This window comes from Lampris incognitus, chromosome 19 (genome assembly GCF_029633865.1).
Source record: "Lampris incognitus isolate fLamInc1 chromosome 19, fLamInc1.hap2, whole genome shotgun sequence".
NCBI lineage: Eukaryota > Metazoa > Chordata > Actinopteri > Lampriformes > Lampridae > Lampris > Lampris incognitus.
The window spans coordinates 925,942-952,500 of NC_079229.1; the positions used below are offsets into that span (position 1 = coordinate 925,942).

Consider the following 26,559-nt stretch of genomic DNA (forward strand, 5'->3'; position numbering starts at 1 on the left):
GGACAATGTCCTCACCTAAGTCCCCAAGGAGGATAAGCTAATCCTGCTTGGAGATTTCAATGCCAGAGTGGGACAAAATTACAACTTGTGGAGAGGCATAATTGGCAAGGAAGGAGTTGGAAACACAAACTCCAACGGCATCCTGCTGTTAACAACAAGCTCAGAACACTGCCTAATCATCACCAACACACACTTCCGCCAGAAGAATACATTTAAAACCTGGAGGCACCCTCGTTCTAACATTTGGCACCTCATTGACTACATTATCATCCATCAGAGACTGACGTGAGGTACTAAACACCAGAGTGATGATCAGTGCAGATGACTGCTGGACTGACCACCACCTTATTTGCTCCACCCTTTCCATCCAACTTCACCAGAAAAGAAGGGTGCAAAAAAAGCAGAGCCGCCCAAAGCTCAACCTCAAAAGACTTGCTAACTAATACCTCCTCTCATCAACAGTTCCAGACCATGCTCAGTACATCAATGCTCAAGCAGTACCCAGATGATATTGAAAGCCATTGGGATATGCTCATGACTGCAATCACTGGCATCTGTAAAACCACTCTTGGACATAAGATGAAGAACCACCAAGATTGGTTTGATGAGAATGGCCTAGAAAGCCAACAGTTAATCAACATGAAGAGGCAAGCCTTTACCATCTGGCAGAATGACATCAACTGCCAAAATAAATGAACTGCCCATGCAAGAGCAAAGTCAGCCATCCAAAGCTGGGCCAGGGAATTGAAGAACCAGTGGTGTATGAAGAAGGCCCTTGAGATCCAGCACCTTGCAGATGCTGGAGATACCACGGGCTTCTTTGATGCTACTAAAGCAATATACGGTCCCAATCACCGCCGTCTAACCCCCCTTCACGCCAAAGATGGGCACACACTGCTAACAGACAACAAGTCAATCAAAGAGAGGTGGAAAGAGCACTACCAGGACCTTTTAAACTGGGACTCTAGCCCTGAAACGGATGCCCTCCAACAACTCACTCAACAACCCAAAGAGGGGATCATGGCAGTACCACCTAGTCTAAGAGAAGTCCAGGATGCCATCAGGAAGATGAAAATCAACAAGGCTGCTGGGCCTGATGGAATACTGGCAGAAGTACTGAGGGCAGGTGAACCTACACTCCTCAGACATATCCATGCCCTGCTACTTAAAATATGGGAAAAAGAGGAAATCCTTGCGCAATATGGGGATGCACCCATTGTCTATCTTTAAGAAAGGGGACAAAGCTGAGTGCAGAAACTACCGTGGCATTTCTTTGATTTCCACCACAGGTAAAGCCCTGGCTAAGTTCTTTACCAACAGACTCCTCTCAATATCAGAGGAAATTCTGCCAGAATCCCAGAATGGTTTTCATCCTAACAGAGGCACCATGGACATGATTTTTACTGCTCGCCAACTCCAAGAAAAAGCCAAGGAACAGAATTAACTATTTACATGGCCTTCATAGACTTAATCAAAGCTTTTGATTAAGCTAGTTCTGTCAAAAATAAGCTGCCCTGACAAATATATCAAAGTACTATGACTACTACATGATAATATGTCAGCTAGAATACTCAGCAGTTACGGAGACAGAGTCCTTCAAGGTCCATACAGGAGTTAAACAAGACTGTGTCATTGCCCCAACCCTGTTCTCTGTCTTCATTGTCACCATCCTCCACCTCACGGTTCCCAATCTGCCTCAGGAATTCAAAATCATGAACAGGACTGATGGGAATCTTCTGAACATTAACAGATTCAGGGCTAAAGTAAAACCACCACCACATCCATCATAGAGCTGCAGTACACCAATGACAACACCTTAATATCCCTCGTAGCAGAGGAACTATAGAGCATACTGGACGCCTTTGCAAAGGCATACAAGCAGCTTGGCCTGGCCAGTAACATAAAAATATACCCATATACTCTACCAACCCCCACACAACAGAAATGTGCCTGCTCCGTCCTCATCCATCTCTGTAGACAACACGAGACTCGAAAATGTGGAACAGTTCCCATATCTTGGCAGCCTACTCTCCTCCAAAGTCAACAGTGACATTGAAATACACCATCTTCTCAGTTGTTCCAGCCGGGCCTTCTCAAGATTGAGTAAAAGGGTTTTCTGGAGTACAAAGCGGTAGTGTTGCCCACTCTACTGTATGGGTCAGAAACCTGGACCACATATAAGCAGGCACCTGAAACCACTCGAGGCATACCAACACCAATGCCTCACTAAGAGCCTTAAGATCAGCTGGGATCACAAACAAGCACACCAATTTCAGCATTCTCGAGGAGACCAACATGCCTACTATAACTGCCACCATTGCACAACATCCGCTGAGATGGACTGGCCATGTCCTCAACATGTCTGACTCCTGCCTGCTGAAATGAGTCCTTTACTTTCAGCTCGTGACAGGATGCCATACTCCTGTCAAAAGAAGCGATATAAAGACAACATCAAGGCTCACATCAAAGGGTTTGGCATTGACCTGAACACCTGGGAACAAGCAGCAACAAACAGGGAGGTCTGGAGACCGGCTGTCTGTGAGGGTGCTGGGCACTACAACCATGACCTCCACCGTACTGCTCAGAAAGGAGTGAGTTACTAGAAAGGCCCAAACCACATCCTCAACCACTTCTTCACACCCTTGCCCACATTGACCTAAAATATGCGGCTCCAGGATCGGCCTCTATGCCCAGCTGAAGACCCCAAAAAATACTTTTTATTTATACAGCACCTTTCTAAATCAATGTTACCAAGTGTTTTACAAAGAAATAAAACCAGACAAGGCAAAAATAAGAGTAAGACCAAATAAGTAAGAGTAAAAATAAATAAAAACAAATATCAAACATTTGTAAAAAAATTAATTTCAAGACGAGATTTAAAAGAAGCTAGAGACTTGGTTTGTCTTAGTTCAACAGGGAGAGAGGTCCATAGTGTGGGGGCTCTTAACAGTAAAAGCCCCATCAACTTTTGTAACAAACTGAGACCTGGAATAACCAGCACGACTCCATCTGCGGATCTTAATGGTCCTAGATCTAGAAGGAGGACAGTCATACTCCACCCCGGGTGACTGCCAACGATGATGGTGTGTGTGTGCGTGTGTGTGTGTGTGTGTGTGTGTGTGTGATTTGTGCATGTTGAGTAGAGGAATCTTGTGTGCATGAATGTATGTCTGTGTGCATGTGAGATACCCTAACAGAACTTCTTTTGGGTAAAGTTTCAAAGATATTTTTTTCTCATTTGATAAAAACACAACTCTCTTCCAGTTCCTACATTTCAGTACTTAAAGAGGTTACTTGTAATAAAAAAAAAATTAAAAAAAACAAAGTCTTCATGAGTTATGAAGAGGCTTTGTGCACATTTGAGAAGTGTAGAGAGTGGAACTGAAGGACTTTGGCTTTTTCTTCTACCATGGCAGCAGATGCTTGTTTCTAGCAGTAGGTAGTTTAGATACAGCACTTTGTGATGTGACCCAATTCCACCTCCAAACTTAACAGGTAGTTCATATAAAAGGCATCAGAATAGACCCATACAAGCTTTCTAAATCAAGAAACACACACAACTCAGTTGTGTAAGCTGATTCCTGTCCTAACAGGATGTGGACGGCATGCATAGGAATTCTGTTAAGAAATAATTTCAGCATTTTCTGACACTTCCGTCACTCAGGAAATTTACTTATTCTCTTGCTCTGTCTCTCTCTCTCTGTCTCTCTCTCTCTGGATTTCCCCCTGGCCTCTACCACCCATCTGGCCACCCTATCAAATCCCCCGATTGTTAGAAAATCGCAGTGTCCTGTCATTCTTCACATTCTCCCCCTGGCTGGCTTGAATGGAGCGTTCCTCACATTCTCTATGGCACGATGTAAACAGCCCCTCAGCCAGCTAGGACCACCAGCCACCGTGGGTGTGAGGGTGAGATGAGGAAGCTGGCGAAATCACAAATACGTTTCTTGTTTCAGCTGGTACTCTTAAAGTGATACTGACATTAAAATCTGAAAATTCGTCTTGATAGGCTGTGTTCCGAGTTGGAATGTGACCACGGAGAAATTCGGTGGCCAAAACAGCACGTCTGCGGCCACTCGAGAGAGATCTGTGATTGACTGTAGATGGTGTCCAATGACAAACTGCGCTGGTGGATACGCAGCAGTATAAAACAGCTGGACACGGAGAAGAATGTGAAAAAGCAACAGAAAAGACCGAGGCGACACACAACCATGCCTGCCCCCACTGACTCACACTTCATATGCCCCATGTGCAATAACACTTGTGGATCAAGAACTGGACTCTACAGTCATCAAAGAACACACCGTTAATGAGGAGGGACATCATCATCAGACTCCATGGACTACCAGGAAGCAAGTGCGCGCGTGTGTGTGTGCGCACGTACGTGTGTGTGTGGGGTTCAAAATCTGCGGACAGTGTGTTTTTGAGCATTTTTATGTGTGTGTGTGTGTGTGTATTTGTTGTGTATTTAACATAGTTAAATAGTCTTCATTTCAGCTGATTGTTGTAACACTGTAACACCCATCTTTTATGTTAATTTCTGGCACGGTGTAACTGCCCTCAGGAAAGCCATGTATAAGTATGGTTTTGTTTGTGATGACACCTACGTATGGTGCGGTACTCAGCCATGAAGCCGTTGTCAGTGGTGACAGAGTCAGAGTAGAAGTTCAGCGACATGGGGCCAAACGTGGAGAAGGGCCCGGGGACGGTGCTGCCACAGAGTGTGGTGATGGGAGAGCCGGTAGGCGTGGCCCCTCTGTAGATCTTCAGCCCATCGTAGAGACAGGTGGAGTGGGCTGAGGAACACAGGCACATGTCAGCTTGATATCCACACCGATACAACAATGTCATCATTTTGTACCATTCTGCCATGAACCTGATGTGTTTGCCCTGTGAGGCGGCAGGCTGTGCTATGTCCTGTGTGGCCCAAACTGTTTCAAACTTGTCTTATACCTTCTAGCTGGAAGGTCTTGAAGGTGAGGACGATGACGGTTTGCTCTCCAGAGTCTATGACGTAGTCACAGTTGGAGCGGTCGGGGTAGTTGGCTGGGTAATTCGGAGAAACCACACGACCGCTGGGAGCAGTGAAGTTAGCGCCACACCCTGACATCCAGGACAGGAGAGAGCTGGTCATTAGCTTAGATACAGATACTACACACTCCTGCTATACATAGATAGACATATCCTGATTCTGATTCCGATACACTGCAGTACAACCTTTTAGGTCATTTGTGTGTGTGTTTATTGCTACTTGGCAATACCTGACACCTGTACATAAGAAAAAAAATAGAGAAAAGACCGCCCTCTACTGTATGAGGGCTCTTGAATAATGGTTACCAATGCATGTGCACTTCCTGAGAAATGTCCTAGTGGACAAGCATGTGAACAGCAGAAACCAAGTGAGTTCTCTGACGAGGTCCATGATTATCATAGATTAGTACAGCAACCAATGGCACTGTTGATAGGCCCCTCTTAAGCATCCATCCATCCCTCCTCTAAAGCATCCATCTAGCCCCCTCTAAAGCATCCATCCATCCCCCCTAAAGCATCCACCCACCCCCATCTGAAGCATCCATCCATCCCCCTCTAAAGCATCCATACATCCCCCCTCTGAAGCATCCATCTAGCCCCCTCTAAAGCATCCATCCATCCCCCCTTAAGCATCCATCCATCCCCCCTCTAAAGCATCCATTCATCCCCCCCAAAGAATCCATCCATCCCCCTCTAAAGCATCCACCCATCCCCCCTTTAAAGCATCCATCCATCCATCCCCCCTAAAGCATCCATCCACCCCCCCTCTAAAGCATCCATCCATCCATTATCTGAACCGCTGATCCTGCTCTCAGGGTCGCTGGAGCCTATCCCAGCAGTCACTGGGCAGCAGGCAGGGAGACACCCTGGACAGGCCGCCAGGCCATCACAGCGCCCCCCCCACACACACACACACATTCATACATAGGGACAATTTAGTACTGCCGGTTCACCTGACCTACGTGTCTTTGGACTGTGGGAGGAAACCAGAGCCCCCGGAGGAAACCCACGCAGACACGGGGAGAAGATGCAAACTCCACACAGAGGACGAAGGTTGGACTACCCTGGGGCTCGAACCCAGGACCTTCTTCCTATGAGGCGACAGCGCTAACCACTGCGCCACCGTGCCTCTAAAGCATAACTTGCAGTATTTTTGGGAAAATCAACGTGGTTGAATGCTTCTATGACCACTCATATTGCTTGCATCCTGTGTCTTGATAAAGGATTTTTTTCTCCAAAGTACCGTCAATATGCCCATGTGCCATGGAATCTGGTCAGGCTCAGACGTTATAACACAGGTGTACAAACATGACTTCATCACACCCCTAGTTCTAACTGACTTGTAGCTGTACTGGCTGCCACACACAGCAGCACTGGTCATGGTGGAGGTTCTTACGTGTGCTGAAGGAGGCTGAGAAGCCTTTGCCAGGGGTTCCTGTGGCCTGGAAGCGGGTGGTGATGATGTTGTAGGGAGCAGTGACTGGACCTGGGGCGGTGGTGCCGCAGCCTGTAATCAGCAGGGCCTCGTCGGTCTGAGTCCTGCCTGACCACACCTGGACAGGAACACATGGAGGGAGGTTAGCATGGATGTAAGTCTGGTGCACAAGAGGTTTCCATCAACTCTACTTTCCGCTTTTATAAGTCATCGCTACTCTGTCATTCTCCATCTGCAGAACAAAGTGCAACCCACGTCCACCCCACCAACACCTCAATACACCCTTCATGTGTCCAGGTTACCCACCTCTAAAGTCTCAACCACCACTAGGGCCTCGGCTCCGGGGCATTCTATCTCCTTCCTTCACCAGCTAAGTTCTACACAGATGTTTCGTCACAACAGGAGTCTAACCACCAAAATAAAAATATGAATTCAATGCATCTGAATTCATACTAAATCTTTTAAATATTCTCCACTTGACCTCTCGTTATTGAACAGCTCAAACGTGTTTATCTGTGCGCATGAGTGTGTGTGTGTGTGTTCATGTATGCATGCATGTCATGTGTGGTGTGTGTGAATGTGTATATCACACTGACGGATTTGACTGCATCAGAGCCGTATATCAACGTGGCGTTAGTTCATTAGGAATGCCATCTCGTCTTAGATATCTAACTGCTTACACAGCACGGCACAGGAGTCATGCTCTCTCCATGCTGCACTTTATTGCTAAATTGTAAATCCCAGTGCTCCGGGGCCATATAGATGGACGGCTGATCAAGCTAATGCCACCACAGAGTGTGCACTTGACATTGATCTTACACAGCACAGCTGATGTCTTCCAGTGGCACACCCTGGCTTTCACGCCTCACTTTCTACTTTACTCCACTTCTACCTATTACTTTTTCTTTTTTGGGGAATTTCTCCCCAATTGTATCCGGCCAATTACCCCACTCTTCCAAGCTGTCCCGGTCTCTGCTCCACCCCCTCTGCCAATCTGGGGAGGGCTGCAGACTACCACATGCCTCCTCTGATACATGTGGAATCGCCGGCCGCTTTTTTTCACCTGGCGGAAGTTTCGCCAGGGGGACGTAGCGCGTGGGAGGATCACACTATTCCCCCCAGCCCCCCCCCCCGAACAGGTGCTCTGACCGACCAGAGGAGGCGCTAGTGCAGTGACCAGAACACTTACCCACATCCGGCTTCCCATCCGCAGACACGGCCAATTGTGCCTGTAGGGACACCCGACCAAGCCGGAGGCAACATGGGGATTCGAACCGGCAATCCCCGTGTTTGTAGGCAATGGAATAGACCGCTATGCTACCCGGGTGCCCCCTGTCTTTTTCATATCAACATATATTTACTCATATCTCTATATACTGTATTTTATATCTCTCCTTCTTCCGATCTACATATTCCCTAAGTCTTTAGTCCCTCTTTCCCCATCTTACTTGTGTGATTTGTTCAGTAATTTGTAGCTTCTACAGCATTTGTATTATCTGCCATGTTGCACTGATAGTCTGTTTACCATGGCACGATACAGTCCTACCATGTGGACAAATGGTTTATCTTATCTTACTCTTAGCTCAGATTAGCTTTCACCTGTCTCCCCCTCCCTGCTGTACTTTGACATAGCTGGTCTGGCAGGGTCCATGCTGTACCTTAACATAGCTGGTCTAGCAGGTTCCCCTGCTGTACCTTAACATAGCTGGTCTGACAGGTTCCCCTGTTGCAACTTAACATAGCTGGTCTGGCAGGTTCCCCTGTTGCAACTTAACATAGCTGGTCTGGCAGGTTCCACTGCTGTACCTTAACATAGCTGGTCTAGCAGGTTCCCCTGCTGTACCTTAACATAGCTGGTCTGGCAAGTTCCCCTGTTGTACCTTAACATAGCTGGTCTGGCAGGTTCCATTGCTGTACCTTAACATAGCTGGTCTAGCAGGTTCCCCTGCTGTACCTTAACATAGCTGGTCTGACAGGTTCCCCTGTTGCAACTTAACATAGCTGGTCTGGCAGGTTCCCCTGTTGCAACTTAACACAGCTAGTCTGGCAGGTTCCACTGCTGTACCTTAACATAGCTGGTCTAGCAGGTTCCCCTGCTGTACCTTAACATAGCTGGTCTGGCAAGTTCCCCTGTTGTACCTTAACATAGCTGGTCTGGCAGGTTCCATTGCTGTACCTTAACATAGCTGGTCTAGCAGGTTCCCCTGCTGTACCTTAACATAGCTGGTCTGACAGGTTCCCCTGTTGCAACTTAACATAGCTGGTCTGGCAGGTTCCCCTGTTGCAACTTAACATAGCTGGTCTGGCAGGTTCCCCTGCTGTACCTTAACATAGCTGGTCTGGCAGGTTCCACTGCTGTACCTTAACATAGCTGGTCTGGCAGGTTCCATTGCTGTACCTTAACATAGCTGGTCTGGCAAGTTCCCCTGCTGTACCTTAACATAGCTGGTCTGGCAGGTTCCCCTGTTGCAACTTAACATAGCTGGTCTGGCAGGTTCCACTGCTGTACCTTAACATAGCTGGTCTGGCAGGTTCCATTGCTGTACCTTAACATAGCTGGTCTGGCAAGTTCCCCTGCTGTACCTTAACATAGCTGGTCTGGCAGGTTCCCCTGTTGCAACTTAACATAGCTGGTCTGGCAGGTTCCCCTGTTGCAACTTAACATAGCTGGTCTGGCAGGTTCCCCTGTTGCAACTTAACATAGCTGGTCTGGCAAGTTCCCCTGTTGCAACTTAACATAGCTGGTCTGGCAAGTTCCCCTGCTGTACCTTAACATAGCTGGTCTGGCAGGTTCCACTGCTGTACCTTAACATAGCTGGTCTGGCAGGTTCCACTGCTGTACCTTAACATAGCTGGTCTGGCAGGTTCCACTGCTGTACCTTAACATAGCTGGTCTGGCAGTTTCCACTGCTGTCTGGGACCTGGAAGTCACTGTTGAAGCTCATCTCCACATGGTTGCCCTCATGGGTGATGATCTGCCATGAACACTCCACATTAGTCGGGAAGTTTTGAGGGTAGTTCGGGGACTTGATGGTGCCTGTATCTGCATGGATAACCCCTCCACACCCTGCATGTACAGAGGGAAAAGTATCTAAATGTCAGAACAACCATGCTAATTCTGTAAGTTTTAGGAGACTGCCTGTTTTTTAGTAATACAACTAATATATGTGTTTGATGCTTATTTCATTCATGAACTCATAGTGCAGTGAGTCAAATATTGTCTAGTGCAGTACCTAATACCTAGTCTGATATCATTAATTACATCCGTTTCAGCACACTGTTAATGTCCGCATAGCTCTTACAAATTAGCATCATAGCAGCGTGAAAGACACTAAAAGTGTACCATGTCATGATGCCTCCTCCATCACTTCACACTAGTACTTAATAGTCCTGTGTGAGCAAAAAACACTGGCGTAAATATAGGTGGTGCAGCCGGTGCAGTGGCACCAGGGCCCGTCGCTAGGGGGGGCCCGTCAATATTTCTGCATGCATTGTCCTAGTCCAATGTTATGTGTCTGTTTTGAGCATGTGATGATAGCTTGTTTAGCGCGCGCAATATCATTTACCTATCTAGCCTACCTAAGTAACGTTAGAAAAATAAAATCAAGCACGAGTTACACACATAACAGTGGATGTAAAAAGAGGAAGGAGAGCAAGGAAAAAAAGGAAAGCTGCAATGTGTACTGCGTGCGTGCCAAACCATGCAATCTACCAGGTTTTGAGTCTGATGTATGCTCCCCTGTTACTGTCGAATGACAAGGCTATTAGCTATATTACAGCCTAGTTGCTTTGTGGACTTGTTTCATTGCCTTGTCAACTGATTTGATTTAGAGACCGTCTGTTTAGGTTTCCGAACTTTGTCCGTGGTGCGCCCGCTCTCCGTGGTTCTGAAGTGTAGCCAATTTTTGACGTACTGACCTTTACAATAACTCATCTGTGTAAACTTTGTCTGTTACTTTGATATTTCTATTTTATTTGTTATATTTTATGCTGTGAAGCACTTTGTGATTGTAAATCTGTGAAAGGTGCTTTACAAATAAATTACTAAAATTACTTACTAAACCCACCTATGGTGGTGGTGGCGGTGTGTGTGTGTGAGTGAGTGAGAGAGAGACGGGGGGGGGGGGGGGTCTACGAGGGTTGCTTGCACCAGGGCCCATAATAAATATGTTAAGCCAGTGGCAAAAAAATCTAAATCCAGACAAAAACAGGGATTGCCTCCAAACATGTCCACTAAGCCTGAACTCTCCTCCCCCTCCAAAAACTCCTCCAAACCCTTCTTGCGTATATTGCTCACTCGAACAGAGAATATCATTTTACTTTATTTAACAAAATCCCACAGGTGCTGAAGGAAAGCGTTAAAACTCCTGCTGTACTTCACTGAATGAAGCAAGATGCAAGTGAAATGATTTCAAATAAAAACTCCTGTGACCTACAGACTTGTGTGGTCCCCACCTGAAGAGTCAGCTGTCCAAGTGGCTACAAAGCCTCCTCTGGACACACTGTGGTCAGCAAGGAAGACCACTGCAAGCTTGTTGGACCCTGACTGGATAAATCCTGGGGAGGTGGTCCCACAGTACTGCCCGATGATAGGTGAGCCAGGAGAGCCACCATTGAAGATGGTGACAGAGTCCCAGCCACACGTGGTATGGGGCTCCAGGCTGAAGTAGCCGAAGGTTAGCTGGAGAGAGACAGAAGAGACAGGGGAGAATTAAGCAGGTGGTTTTACAAGGAAGCAGACATGTGCCCAGACCACGGTTTCCGTTAGCCGGTAAATACCGGTTTTTGGCCGGTAAAATTTATCAAAAACCGGAAAAATTAAAACTGTCCGGTAGGTATGCACATAAAAAACGTAGCCTAGATATAACGTTGGCTATACCTGACCTTGACATTTCTGTTTTGACAGTGAAACAGCCCATTAACAGCCTGCAGTGCTCTTTTCCGCCAATAGGGGCCCGCTCTTTAATTGCACGATACTACCACCTTATTCCTGGCCAAACAATGGGTGTCGCCATGACACCGCTGCCCAGTTTTCTACTTCAATCCGAAGCGGCACTGAATGGAAATATCTGGGATGGCTTGTAGTTTTACACATTCAAATAATTCACGGAAAGGTTGAGTATGTGGTCGCTTTCATTCTACGGACAAACAGCCAATGAAAAGCACAACGATGAGCCGCACCTCCACTTACTACAGCGCGCCTGCAGAACAGTGACGTCAGCGGTAAGCCCTGTGGAGGACACCGGGTCCACGTTAGGGTTCCAGTTACCGCTGTCAGAGGTCTCAGGGCTGAAAGACGGTGTCTAATGTATCCTAAACACTGTCAAACTAAACCTTTCTATCAGTTCTACATTATGACATATTTACACAAACAAGCCATTGATTGCAGAATTTGTCAACGGAATTTTTTAAAGTTATGCAAGTGAATGTGAACAGATATTACAGGAGACGGTCATTTGCTAGCGCCCGCTAGCTAGCACGGCTAATTAGCCACACGGCTAGCACGGCTAAGGTTATTAGCCTTGCTAGCGCCCGCTAGCTAGCACGGCTAAGGTTATTAGCCTTGCTAGCGCCCGCTAGCTAGCACGGCTAAGGTTATTAGCCGTGTCATATCACAGATAGTTCGATGTAAACAATCCAAACGGAAATCGATAAACGAAAATCAGAGCCGTTATTGATTCGCTAAGAATCACGGGATATCTCCAATCCTTGACTTACAGTAGCATTAGCAAGCAGTTAGTTAGCTATGGCAAAACAGTGGAACATAGGTGAGTGTTTCCTCAAAGACGGAAGCAAGTCTAGTGGTAGCACTCAGTGTTCTGACACCCCTCGCTCTGTGCCCGATGAGGACTCCCAGAGACCTCGGAAACCAAGGGTCCAGCACCAGAGATGGCTAGAACCCACTTCAGACCCGACTGGCAGAACCAGTTCAGGCGGCTGAAGTGTGAAGGTGTGGATGGGGTGGACAACATGTCTTGCTGCCTTTGTGTTAGCTCAGAAAGGAGAAATGGATTTACGAGAGGGTCAAGCAACATGAGGGCATCAGCAGCGCTCACTGGCACAGCACTGGCACAGCACAGCACTGGCACAGCACAGCACAGCACTGGCACAGCACTGGCACAGCACAGCACTGGCAGCACAGCACAGCACTGGCAGCACAGCACTGGCAGCACAGCACTGGCACAGCACAGCACAGCACTGGCACAGCACAGCACTGGCACAGCACTGGCACAGCACAGCACTGGCACAGCACTGGCACAGCACTGGCACAGCACAGCACAGCACTGGCACAGCACTGGCACAGCACAGCACTGGCACAGCACTGGCAGCACAGCACTGGCAGCACAGCACTGGCACAGCACAGCACTGGCACAGCGCTGGCACAGCACTGGCACAGCACAGCACAGCACTGGCACAGCACTGGCACAGCACAGCACTGGCACAGCGCTGGCACAGCACTGGCACAGCACAGCACTGGCACAGCACTGGCACAGCGCTGGCACAGCACTGGCACAGCACAGCACTGGCACAGCACTGGCACAGCACAGCACTGGCACAGCACTGGCACAGCACTGGCACAGCACTGGCACAGCACAGCACTGGCACAGCACTGGCACAGCACTGGCACAGCACAGCACAGCACTGGCACAGCACTGGCACAGCACAGCACTGGCACAGCACTGGCAGCACAGCACTGGCAGCACAGCACTGGCACAGCACAGCACTGGCACAGCGCTGGCACAGCACTGGCACAGCACAGCACTGGCACAGCACTGGCACAGCACAGCACTGGCACAGCACAGGCACAGCACTGGCACAGCACTGGCACAGCACAGCACTGGCACAGCGCTGGCACAGCACTGGCACAGCACAGCACTGGCACAGCACTGGCACAGCACTGGCACAGCACTGGCAGCACAGCACTGGCACAGCACTGGCACAGCACAGCACTGGCACAGCACAGCACAGCACTGGCACAGCACAGCACAGCACAGCACTGGCAGCACAGCACTGGCACAGCACTGGCACAGCACTGGCACAGCACTGGCAGTGCCAAGATCATATATTCGCAGTCAACGCGGCACAACAGCAGACGGCTATAAAAAGTCATATCGACAGCGCCCATGAACAGACCAGAAAGAAGACGCATTCACGATTAAAAGTTGTGTTTCACATGGCCAAAACTGACATTCCAGGTCAGCAGTTCAGAGGAATGAATGGTTTACTGAGGGCAGTAAGGGCTCCTGATTTGGAAACGGACATGTGAGTTCAGCGAGCTATACCCCCAAGTCGACTGGGCTACACTGGCTAAAACGGCCCGTGGCTTGCCCGTCCCCAGCGTGCCAGCAGAGGGGCTTCTCTCTGCAGACCAGAATTAAGACGGCGCAACGAGATCGGCCAGACCGGGAGAGACTGACGCGGTGGCGGTATGCACCTTAAAGTAGTTTGCGATCCGCCAGTAAACCGAGAGAAGAAGAAGCCGAGAGTGACGCGCTTTATGCACATTGCAAGCTGCATAGACACTCTAGACACCTTTGATTTTAAGTCGGCAGCCGAGGAGTTTGCCGCAATAAAAAATCAGAGAAAATAAAAATGTCTGCTAGCCGTATCATATATAGCCTGGGCTAAATGTTATGAGTGTTCTGTTGGTTATGAGTGTTTTGCCATTGTTTGTTTTGCACAATTGTTACAGTTCGTTTTGTTTAATATGTAGTGTTCATTAAATAGATAAACCGATTTGAGGTTTTTGTTATTATTTCTTCAACCTAAGTGTACGCTGTTATATTTGCATTTGTAACAAACTGTTCTTGAACGTGTCCGGTAAGTTTCACATTTGTCCGGTAAAATAAATTCTTTCCGGACATTGGACTGGCAAGGAGAAATCCTTGTGGAAACCCTGGCCCAGACACTTGAATATATGATAATAGTGTGTAATACAGGGTTATTGGGCAAGCAATATCAAGACAACTGCTGGGTGTGTTATTCCACTTGGAATGGGTAGAAATCATGGGACCTTGGAAAAGTCAGTATCATATTCCTCTCAGGGCATTGTTGGTTTGATTGGCATCATTGTCTCTGTGCAACAAACACATCTAGCCAGCTCCATTAACAACATTCAAACACTGCATGCAAGTCCACATCTTCATGCTCTCAACATTTTCAGTGCTGGCATTCAACATAGGGCCATACGGGGTCCTCCCTATAGTCCCCGGGTCCTATAGTCCCCGGGTCCTATGTTCCCCGCTTTGTATGAGACCGGGGAATAGCGGACCTTTTTGTATACAGAGGGCCCTATATTCCCCACTTTTCCCCAAAAGGGTCCTATGTTCCCCGTTTTGTATGTGCAGGGGAACATAGGACCTGTCTTTATAAAAAGGGTCCTATGTTCCCCTAGGGCCCCCGGGGAACATAGGACCCTATTTATAAAGAAAGGTCCTATGGTCCCCGGTCAGCAGGTTTGACGCTGTTTGGCACAAAAGTGCATTTTCAATAATGCATTATTTAGGGCAGATTATTAAGAAGACAATGAATCATACGATTTCTATTTTTATATCACAAAAACGAATTCACAAAGTCCAGGTTGGCTAAAGTATGTGGAAACTTTCGACACTAAACCAATGTCAACTTATTAGGCTATAGCCTATATTTGGGCGCATAACCCACCCCAGTAGTTCTCTGATATTTATGCGTGAAATGTGTCACTTATCGAGGAAAATGCGCCTCGCCGAGGAGGTGAGCTGGCTCGTCTGTGTCTGAATGTAATATAGTAAGCCTATGTTCCTTGGGCAACTGTACCCGGGCGTAGCTCAGTCGGTAGAGCTCTCGCCTATGGATCGCAAGGTCGTGAGTTCGATCCCGGGTGCCGCCAACTCTGCGTATCAGTAGCACATTGTGCGAGAAGTGCTGGGAGCTGAGGATAGGTGTTGTGTTCCGTCCTCAGCAGTCCATCTCCCAGAGGTCTAGCGCATTGTAACAGGGATAGACTCCTGCAAAAGCTGGCTGATACCGACAATAGGCCAATTCCGACCCACTTCTTCTATGTTCGCTAGAAAGCCGTCGTTCCCATCATAACCACATCAGCTTATTGGGAAAAGCATCTGACAGATATTAGATAGAAACCATCTGCTCAGTAAGGCCCTTTAAGCATCATAATTGTAATGATAATAATAATAGCCTAATAATAATAATAATGATGATGATGATGATGATGATAATAATAATGATAATAATAACAATATAGCCTTATATTAGAAATGCTAAAAATTGGATAATTGAAATATTTATAATTATACAGTAGGCTAATATAGCATGGTAATAACAATAAAATAACAATATCTGCCTGGTCTCTTAAGATTCTAAGATGCTGTATGCTACAGAAATAACGGGACATAGGCCTAGGCTAATGAATATGCCTTTTTGACAAAATATGAATGAAAGGCTAATCAACAACGCTAAAGCTGAATCACAAAACACTTATTGCTCGAAAAATATTTTATAAATAGCCAAAGGCACACATGATTTCGAGTTTGGAAATATTTAAGACTTGTCGTGGATGTGTGGTCATCTGCACGCGAGTTCCCTGGTGTTCTAAATCACATGATCAAAATTCACCAATGTCTAAACCGCCCGCCAACTTGCAACAATTTGCAACAATCGGTTGTTATCGGTGATAACTCGTGGACTCACTGTCATGTGCTTACTAGCCTACAAGAAGACAAACAATGGCGATAGTTATGGATGGTGATCGAGGGGGCAAAGTGTTGGTACATGAGAACTTCAGATATCAGAAGCACCGCACCAATCAAGACACCATTAGATGGAGGTGCTGGAGGTGGAACTGTAGAGTGCCACTGATCACAAATAGATTTGAAGTGGAGGACGTGGATGCTAACATTATTGTGCACGATGTTGGGGAACACGTGCATCCCCCTGACGGAGAAATGGTGCACCGTGCAGAATTCCGACATGGGGTGGTTGCAGAAGTTGCGAGGGAGCCAACAGTCCCAATCAGAAGGATCTATAATGCGCAAAGGGTCCTGCAGCGTCGGCAATGTCAAATCCAGGGTTTTAGCCCCTCTTTGTTGAGTAGCCTAATGGACTAGGACTACTCATTTTGATTTTTTGAAGAAGAAAAAAGCCTTAACGTTAGCCTAGTTAGGCCTTGGAGATTTTTGTTTTAGACCATGCCTTTTCTGGGGGGCTTCTGCCATAGACCAACCCTTTTTCAGCCAAGCTTTTACTAGAAGCATTTTGTTATTAATAGCCTATTATCAGCATTACTATTGATAGTATTATGCCTGTAATTGTTATTTGTTATTAGGCCTCTTTTATAATTAGGCTATTATTATTATTATCATTATTATTATTAGGCTGTTATTATTATTATTATGTATTATTTCTTATTATTATTATTGATATTATTACTATTACTATTATTATTATTATTATTATTAAAGAAGAACATCAAAGGATGTAAGGTAGCACTCATCAAATGAAAAAAAAGACACAATTCTCTATTTTACCATTTCATTGTTTGGCATCAGTCAATAACTTGGCCGGGTGGTCTTCTTCAGAAACCTTAATGACTGATGCCAAACAATAAAATGGTGAAATAGAGGACAGGACTGCCTCTGGTATTTCTTTACCATTTGGTGAGTGTTACCTTACATCCTTTGATGTTCGTCTTTGATTCATGTTTTTGGTTTAGCACCTCCACAAGCCTTTAGTTTTTTGAGAAGCACATATTATTATTATTATTATTATTAGGCAATTAGCCTATTGTGTAAGGTAGGCGGCCCCCGTTGATGGATACTTTGTGCTGGTCCTAAATTTCAAATCCTGGTCTAAGTTCTCTGCCTAAAAAGTTCATCATTAAAGTCTTTTTGAAAGAAAGTCTGCCAAGTGATTTAATATGGAAAACGAACTGCAAAGTAACAAGAAAGTGGCTGAAGTGTCCAGTGCTGTGCAAATTGAACTTTGAGCGAAGGTGGAAATGGCTACTGGTTATACTGGTAGGCGGGCCTACTGCAAGACAAACTTGCGTTGATTGCCGACTGTCCATGCTGAGCCGGAGAGCCAACTAACTAGGCCTACTGCAGTAAATATTGGTAAGAAATAACAATAAAGCAAATTACAGCCTCCTCTATAGGCCAAATTTGGATACGCACTCAAGGTGGCCTGCGATATACAACAGCCAACAATGGGAATACGGCCTAATTTAATCAGCGGAGGAATAGATGGTCGTAGCCTACAACTCAGCCATGACCCAGGTTTTTATTGTTTTGGACCCGTTAAGGAAATAATTTGCAAAAAGGGTTCTAAGTTCCCCGGTTTGTTCCTCGATTGGCAATAGCGGGGAATATAGGACCCTTTATTTGGAAAAAGGTCCTGTGTTCCCCTGGAAACAGCGGGGAATATAGGACCCTTTTTCCAAAAGAGGGTCCTATGTTCCCCGGTGTCTATTGCAACGGGGATTATAGGACCTTTTTAGGGGAAAACGGGGAATATGGGACCCTTTTTTTTCGAAAGGGTCCTATGTTCCCCGATCGGGGAACATAGGACCCGGGGAATATAGGACCCGGGGACTATAGGCACGGCCCTGGCCATACTGTCTTGAGACAGACTCACAGTAATGGTGTGGCCCTCCGGGGCCTCCAGTAGCCAGGCACATCGACTAGGGCTTGGGTAGGTGTTAGGGTAATTAGGTGTGGCTATCACACCTCCCTCACCTGTCTGCCAGCCTCCACACTCTGGGTGGGTGGGTAGAAGAGAGAAAGAGACAGAGAGGAAGAAAAAGAGAACAAAAAAGAATGAGTTACAGGGCTGATGAAACGGTTAACCTGTCAACTACAAGATACAACACCGACAATGCAAAAGTCCCCAAACTCTTGAGAATATTAAGACTAAATACCTTTAATAAAATACTTTCACTTCAGAAGAAATAGGCTGGTAGTAAGAAGCTGATGAATGGGACCTCACCGGAGAACATGTACTTGGCCTTGAAGCCCAGATCTCCTTCTGTGCTATCAGTCTGGAAGTGGACCCATAGCGCTGGGGTGAAGACCACAATGGGCAGTCTGGGTGTGGTCTGACCACAGAACGTGGCAAGGACTTCCCCATTGTAGCCACCCAGGCGGACCTGCAGGTAGTCAGACTCGCAGGTCTGGTGGTGCTCTAGGTGGAGGTCCTCGATCAGCACCACGATGGAGGAGTTGACCTGCTGTGGGTTGTGGATCAGCCACTCACAGTTGAGATTGTTGCTGTAGTTGGACACCAGGTAGCCAGGGGAAGTGAAGTTCCCACCGGTTGGGTTATTCAGCACGCCACCGCACTCTACAACATGGAGACATGGAGGGTAAGCAGCAAAAAGACTGAACATCTATACTGACTACATGTTGTTTTGATGGTATACTAGATGGACCAGGTCAAGCCCAAGAAAACTGGGGTCCCTTAGGGAGTGGCTGAGGTTTGATTTAGCTTTCTTACAAAATTAGGTTCTGCACATCATTTTGTTTCTGTGTTTCTGTATTTGTGTTAAGGAAAGATATTTGCAGTTCCATTTATGATGAGAAGAAGAAGAGAAAAAGAGAAGAAGAGGGTCAGCAGTGCAGAAATGATTTTAAACGAAACACAGATGAGATGTAGACTGCTCAATACAGGAGTTGACAGTATTCAAGTGGGCAGGGTTGTGGTTCATATTTTCCATGCTGAGTCTATCTCGTCCCATAACTGACAGGTGGGGACAGAAGGTTTTCAACATGACATACAACACAAAGAGCCGCCCTTTTGGTGAGAAATACATGTTGCACAGTGAACATAGTACACAAAGTCTTACTTTCATTTCACAACTGCATCTCAAACTGATTAAATGAAAAACCTCAACCACATCATGATAATATCTTCGCTCGGTTCCAGGTGGCATCTGACCTGCAGCCTCGCTGGAGGAGTAAGTGGCTGTGAACCCCCCGTTGGACACGGAGGAGTCGGTGCGGAACAAGACCACCATGGTGTTGCCAGAGGAGCGGACCTGGGTGCCTGCTGGCACCGTGCCGCAGTAGCGATTTAGAAGAGGAGCATCTGCTGCCAGCCCGTTCAGCACCTGAGAGACAGCAGAAATACATGCAGGGGGGCAAGACAGGTGGACATCATGGGTCAGGGTCTCAATGGATAGAGTGTGGCACTAAGACGTCCACAGGGCCCATCACAGTCCAAAAACCTCAAACTCCTCATAGCAGCTTTAAAAGTGGATTTTGAAATGGAAGAAGTATGTGTAGACTGGGGAGGGGAGAGGAGGGCTAAGTAAAAAGGGACTGACATCCACGTAGTCAAAGAGACAGGTAATGCCGCCAGCACCCTCGAGTCGCAGGTCATTGATGGTGAGGGTGACCCTGCGGCCCCGCACCACGGTGATCTCCCAGCGGCAGACTCGGCTGTGGGGGTACAGGTTTGGGAAGTTGGGGGAGGAGATGGTCCCTGAAGGAGCATTCAGCACCCCTCCACAAGCTACAGGGAGAACAAGAGGGAGAAGAGGACACAGGTCTCATGTGGTAATGAAACTGATGCTGTAACTGATTAGTTTACTGCCTTCCCATCACAACAATACAGTGTGTAACCCCCCCCCCCCTTTTCCTCCCCAGTTGTACCTAGCTAATTATCCCACTCTTCCTGGCCGTCCCGGTCTCTGCTCCACCCCCTCTGCTAAGCCGGGGAGGGCTGCAGACTACCACATGTCTCCTCCAATACATGTGGAGACACCAGCCGCTTCTTTTCACCTGACAGTGAGGAGTTTCACCTCACAGTGAGGCGTTTCACCAGGGGGACGTAGTGCATGGGAGGACCACGCCGTTCCCCCCAGTTCCCCCACCCCCCCGAACAGGTGCCCCTACCGACCAGGGGAGGCGCTAGTGCAGCGACCAGGATACATACCCACATCCGGCTTCCCACCCACAGACCCAACCAATTGTGTCTGTAGGGACGCCCGACCTAGCCGGCGGTAACACAGGGATTCGAACTGGCGATCCCCGTGTTGATAGGCAACGGAATAGACCACCATGCTACCCGGACGCCCCCAGTGTGTAAACCTTTGTTATAATTACCTTTTTAAGTAACTAATGAACAGTCTCACCCTGAGTCTTTCCCTCTGGTATAGGATGTAAACTCTACTACCCGACAGAACAATCACAAAACATCACAAACCAGCAGTCACAGTCTTACCTTCCACACTGGCTTCGAAGGACAGACTGAAGCCGGGGGCATTAATGCTGGCATCACTGACAAACTTGACGTAGGCAAAACTGTCGGATGTGTCCACGGGGGCTGGCAGGCTGCCGCCACAGTGTCTGCCCAGCAGGCGCCCTGGCAGGACGAACAAGAGAGGCAGAGCACAGCAGCTGGTTACCTCTACTGACTCTTTCAAGGCATGCTGGGCTGTATGTTCACCTTAACCCTGCCCACACGCCTCTTGGTGGGTGGAAAGACACAGTGCAGGAACACGGTGGACAGCCAGAATACAAGCATGAACACTTTTCCATGACCTCTCAGGCTCAATACCTGAGAGGTCATGGAAAAGTGTTCAAAATGCAAAATGCTCACTTGCTTGATAAGTTCGGTTCGGGGTAGGACAAGAGGTTGTGTTTTTGGGTAGGCAGGATAAGAGCGATTGCCAGAGCCAATGATCTGTCGTGTTATATATCCTCATCACATGCAACAGCACCATACAGGCCGTCCGGATGAAAGGTGCAAAAATAATGTTGCAAACCCCAAATGGCCCATCACTTCATTTAGCATAAAGGGGCAATTTGGAGACACCAAATGGGCACTTTGTAGATCCATCCACCCATCCATCCATCCATTATCCAAACCACTTATCCTGCTCCCAGGATCACAGGGATGCTGGAGCCTATCCCAGAAGTCATTGGGCAGCAGGCGGGGAGACACCCTGGACAGGCTGCCAGACCATCACAGGGCCGACACCCCCCCCCCCCACACACACACACACACACACACATTCACACCTAGGGACAACGTAGTACAGCTGAGTCACCTGACCTACATGTCTTTGAGTCACCTGACCTACATGTCTTTGGACTGTGGGAGGAAATCGGAACACCCGGAGGAAACCCACACAGACACAGGGAGAACATGCAAACTCCACACAGAGGACGACCTGGGACGACCTCCAAGGTTGGACTACCCTGGGGCTTGAACACATGACCTTCTTGTTGTGAGGTGACCGTGCTAACCACTGCACCACCGTGCCGCCCCACTTCGCACTTTGTCCCCACTTTGTAGACCTGCTGTGCGTACTCATGTATAAGTATTATACAATATGTTGGTGCTATACAGGCAACTGGTAAGACGTATGGTATAGCTCCAGTGAGTCATAGGCTGAAGACACAGAGCCACAGGAAGTTATTTCTATTTTAGGCAAACATGACATTCAGTGTACACCACGTTTTGAGCTTCTGCAGCTCCATGTCCTTCATATTTAGGCTGAATCGGCCACTTCCGGAACAAACTGCAAAGGGTTAACTTTCTGGAAGGACGATGATTATGGATAGAGTCAAAAGTGTTCAAGAGCAACAGCCCTTTTAGTTTGCTGTCCTTGGTATCAAAAATGAAGGGGCATCTTAACACCAGAAAGGCATTTGCTGCTCAGAAAAACAACAAAACGACTCCTCCTTTGAGTGCTGCTCAGCTGAGGGTGTTTCCTACCGAGCAGACCAAGGCAGGTCCTACCTGAGGCATTGTACTCTCTGATCTCTACGTAGTCTTTGGTGCAGCCCGGGCTGCTCTGCAGGTTCAGTGCTGTGTAGTGGAGGGTGAGGTAGTGTCCCGTGGGGCCCTCCAGATACCACTCACAGCTGGAGCTGTCGGGGTAGCTCGCCCCGGGGTAGCCGGGGCTCCTGATCATGCCGCTCTGGCCGATGTAGGTGCCTCCACATGTAGCTTGAGTGAATGGAAGCGAGAGAGGGATTAGTGTGTGTGGGGGTGGGGGTGGGGGGGTCAGGGGTTTATGAGTTTTGCACACCTTTCAAGTTTTATTACATCATTTCAAGTTAAAACTGCAGTTTCAGTCTTTCAGGTCAGCGAGTTTGTGCATGTGTTCATCTATGTGTACCGTTTGTTTCTGTCATCGGGCATGTGTGTGCATTAGGGCCCACACACACCAAACCGACTAGCGGCGACAAAGGCCAACTGTTGCATCGTCTCACGTCGCCTGCCATCTGGGCTTAAAAGTAGCACCTGAACACACTGCAAAGACTACAGCCCATGGCCCTGAGTCGCTAGCTTAGCACTGATTCGCTAAGCTGAACAGCCAATCAGAGTGGTCTTAATCACCGGCGGGCTCCGCCGATTGAACATGCTGGGGGCACTAGTTGAACAGGGGTCCGACTAGTGCCGACGGTGCGACTGTGTGAGACACACCACAAAAACTAGGGTCACAGATGCTCACCAACGGCCCGACATTGACCGACGGCCTGGTGTGTCGGGGCCCTTACAGCTTCAGCTAAAGATTATTCTGATGATCGATTAACCCAGGGATCATGTTTTTGATTAACTGATTTAATCTCTCAGTATGCTAAAAGTCAAAAACACTGATGAATGCCATCTTAAGTGTTCAGAGTGCAGAGTGATGTCTTAAAACTGTTCACCTAGTCTACACTACAGTCAAGAAAACCCTCAGCTATTCATCTCATCATGACATAAATCAGACGAAGGCAAGCAAATCTCAGCATTTAGGAACTGAAACCAATAACGTTTTGGTATTTTTACTTGATGAATGACTCAAATAATAAATCAACACCAAAAATATTGTAATTTTCTGTCGATTGACCAACTGATTAATTACCTAATAATTTCAGAACTATATATATGTGCTTCTGTATATGTGTGTGTTGGTAGGTGTGTGTAGGTGTATGAAAGAAGTAGTATTTACAGTACTATTGAAACTTGTTACTGCAGGCTCCGTCTGTCAGTGCTGATAGGTGTGCCGGTACACCTACATCCAACAGAGCCATTATTAATGTTATTATCTGCAGCTGTGTTTATCCTGCTATGCTTACGCCATAGAGAACTGAGACCAGCCTGCCATGTGGTTTTTAACCAGTAGATGTCAGCAGACTCACTAAAATGGTCTAGGGTTTAAGTTGCTCTTTAACCTGGTCTTCAGTGACTTGCAGGTTCTCTTTCCTACCTATGGAGTACTTGGCCTTGAAGCCCTTGTGCGTGACGCTGGTGTCGGTGCGGAACCTGAGGAACATGGAGGAGCCCGTGGAATGCTGGGTAGAGGGCCGGGTGCTACCACAAAGCCGGGCAATGGCGTCAGAATTTGACGTCGCCCCATCGCGCAACTCCAGGTAGTCATATTGACAGCTTTAAAAAAAAATGTAAAAAAAAAACAGAACATCAGGACAGCAAGAGGAAAAGAGAGAAAGAAGTGAGGCAGATGGACACTGCTTGGCATCCTGCGCATCATATTCTTCATACATTTTATAAGTCCATTATAATTCTGTTATCCTATTTCAATGTTGTATTGTGTAAATTGTGTAAACACAACATCTATTGCACGCTGTCCGTCTTGGGAGAGAGATCCTCCTCTGTTGCTCTCCCTGAGGTTTCTTCCTAGTTTTTCCCCCTGTTAAAGTTTTTTTTTTAGGGAGTTGTTCCTTATCCCATGAGAGGGTCTAAGGACAGGATGTTGTGTTGCTGTTAAGCCCATTGAGGCAAATTTGTAATTTGTGATATTGGGCTATGCAAATAAAATTGATTTGATTTGATCTGATTTGATCACTTTATAAAAGTATCTAACTAAAGATAATTATGCAAAAATGCTGTTGATATGATTCCAAATTTTTAAAAAAAGAAAAAAGAAAAAAAAGAAGTGAGGTAAGTGATGAGTCCAGTAATTCTCAGTATGGGCATCATGGCACCATAAGTACTCATGTCAAGATATTATGAACAACAACAAAAAAAAAGTGCTGCTTTCTGACACACATACTACTGCAAGTATAGAAATTGTTAACACGTGATATAATGACTCTTTTCAGAGTTTGTACAGGTTTTTTCCAAAAATTGACCAAGTGTAATAAACTGAGTATAAAAAAAAGCCTGGTTTCTGGGAGGGGGGGGGGTTAGGAATAGGTATAGGAATAGGTATAGGAATATGTACAGGAATAGGAATATGTATGGGTATAGGAATAGGGGTTGGCAGCCCAACTAGCTTGTGCAGCAGTGAGTAATGAGTTGTGTATGGTCTACTGTATCACTGCCATGAGATGTGAAGTGACAGCTCGGCTGCCTCATACCTGGTCGTAGGCTCTATGTAGAAGTCTTCAAAGTCAATTTGGACTGCCTCGCCATTGGGCACGGTGATGACCCAGATGCAGTCAATGTTCTGGGGGTAGTTCTGGGGGTAGTTGGGGGAGGTGATGTAGCCTGGAGGGTCATTGTCGTTCAGCTCGATGAACCCTCCGCAAGCTGCACAGACACACAGCAGAACACAGCGGTTCAGAGTCCACATCACACAGTAACACGTCATCATCATCATCATCACTCACTGCTGCAGTCACCACAACCATGGACTTGTTTCGGGCCTGTCCTGAACCATCTTCCTTCACGTACAGCCATTATGGGTTTATGTTTTAAATTCCTGAAATAAATAAACTAAAACACACAAACATAACAGGAGAAATGGCCTGGAGGCATGCAATAGAAATGTACTGGGTTGTGTGTCATTTCTTCATAAAAATCACACACAGAATAAATCCTGACAGTGTTACATAATAATAATAATAATAATAATAATAATGTGTCATAACATATGACAATACCTTAAGACCATTTAGTGCAATTACCTTAATATATAATTAGTAGTTAATAAATTAATAAATTAAGTAATAGTTAATAATAATACATATAAATGATAAATATAATAATAATAAATTAATAGTTGATAATAATGATAAATATAAATGATAAATATAATAATAATAAATTAAGTTAATAATAATAAATATAAATAATAAATACAATAATAAATAATAAATTAATATGTAATAAAAGCAATGTACAATGACCTTGGTAAAATTAACAATAAATAAATGAATAAATAAAAAATATGAACATGAGATACTGGTTGCTAAATGATATCATGAAAAAAACATTATCTTATGTTTATCATTTAAAATTTGAAAATAGTGACGATACATATATCCAAATACATGTATCAAGCAAGAAATAGATACACAACATGTACCTCAAAAGTTCCACTTCAGTTAACATCACACGGAGAAGTGGGACTCAGTATAGCAGTATGGGCCGTACATTTCTGTAAATCGCTAGAGGAATGCGGCATAAAAACACAACGCGACAGCAGGCACAGACAGCAGTGGAGGGCGTCTTACCCAGGCTGTGGGCCTCGAAGGTCAACTTGAAGCCGCTGGCCTCGTTGGAGCTGTCCGACACGAAGCGGATGTGGAGGTGGTTATCTGTGGTCTGCACGGTGGAGGGGGGGCTGGCACCGCACAGGCGGCCCCCAAGGGACGGGGCTGAGGCATCAGGCCCATTCCTCAGCTACCGGGAGAGGAGGAGGGGGACAAGAGGAGGAGGAGGAGAGGAGGAGGAGGAGAAAGAGAAAGAGGAGGTGGAGGAGAAGAAAGGGGAGTGGGTTGTAGAACAGATGGAGAGGAAGGTGGATCAGAGAAATTGTGGAAGGCAAGTTAGATTGATTGACGGCGGGTGGCGGCAGGGATGGAGGGAATGGAAAGAGGAAGGTGGAGGAGAGAGAGAGAGAGAGAGAGAGAGAGAGAGAGAGAGAGAGAGAGAGAGAGAGAGAGAGAGAGAGAGAGCATATAGTTGGGGGCAGGGAGGGTGGTAGGGAGGATGTAGGGGGCAGAGGGAGAAGAAGTATTTTATTACAATCAATATCACTCAGTGCTGAAAGAGAATCTGTGAAAGCGGAGCAGCAACCCTGACACAACATATGGCGTCAAGCTCTGTGACTCCAAAAACCCAACAGCACTCAACATGGTCTGAAGTTCTTTAAAAATTATTTCTGATTTTTCCCTTTTTCTCCCAAGTTAGTGGCCAAT

General features: G+C 46.7%; 1 protein-coding gene across 1 annotated transcript in view; it reads right to left on the minus strand.

The window, feature by feature from the left end:
* The window catches only part of cubn (cubilin (intrinsic factor-cobalamin receptor)), a 217,937-nt gene that overhangs the window by 52,487 nt on the left and 138,891 nt on the right, over positions 1-26,559 (minus strand). The window contains exons 43-56 of the mRNA XM_056299826.1: positions 25,873-26,041; positions 24,775-24,946; positions 23,664-23,842; positions 22,205-22,414; positions 20,681-20,821; positions 19,782-19,969; positions 19,394-19,565; positions 18,446-18,799; positions 18,095-18,216; positions 10,922-11,147; positions 9,346-9,533; positions 6,428-6,584; positions 4,954-5,103; positions 4,608-4,796 (exon numbers count right to left, since the gene is read on the minus strand). Of these exons, the coding sequence (XP_056155801.1) occupies positions 4,608-4,796; positions 4,954-5,103; positions 6,428-6,584; positions 9,346-9,533; positions 10,922-11,147; positions 18,095-18,216; positions 18,446-18,799; positions 19,394-19,565; positions 19,782-19,969; positions 20,681-20,821; positions 22,205-22,414; positions 23,664-23,842; positions 24,775-24,946; positions 25,873-26,041 (2,617 nt within the window). The remainder of the gene's footprint in view (positions 1-4,607; positions 4,797-4,953; positions 5,104-6,427; positions 6,585-9,345; positions 9,534-10,921; positions 11,148-18,094; positions 18,217-18,445; positions 18,800-19,393; positions 19,566-19,781; positions 19,970-20,680; positions 20,822-22,204; positions 22,415-23,663; positions 23,843-24,774; positions 24,947-25,872; positions 26,042-26,559) is intronic.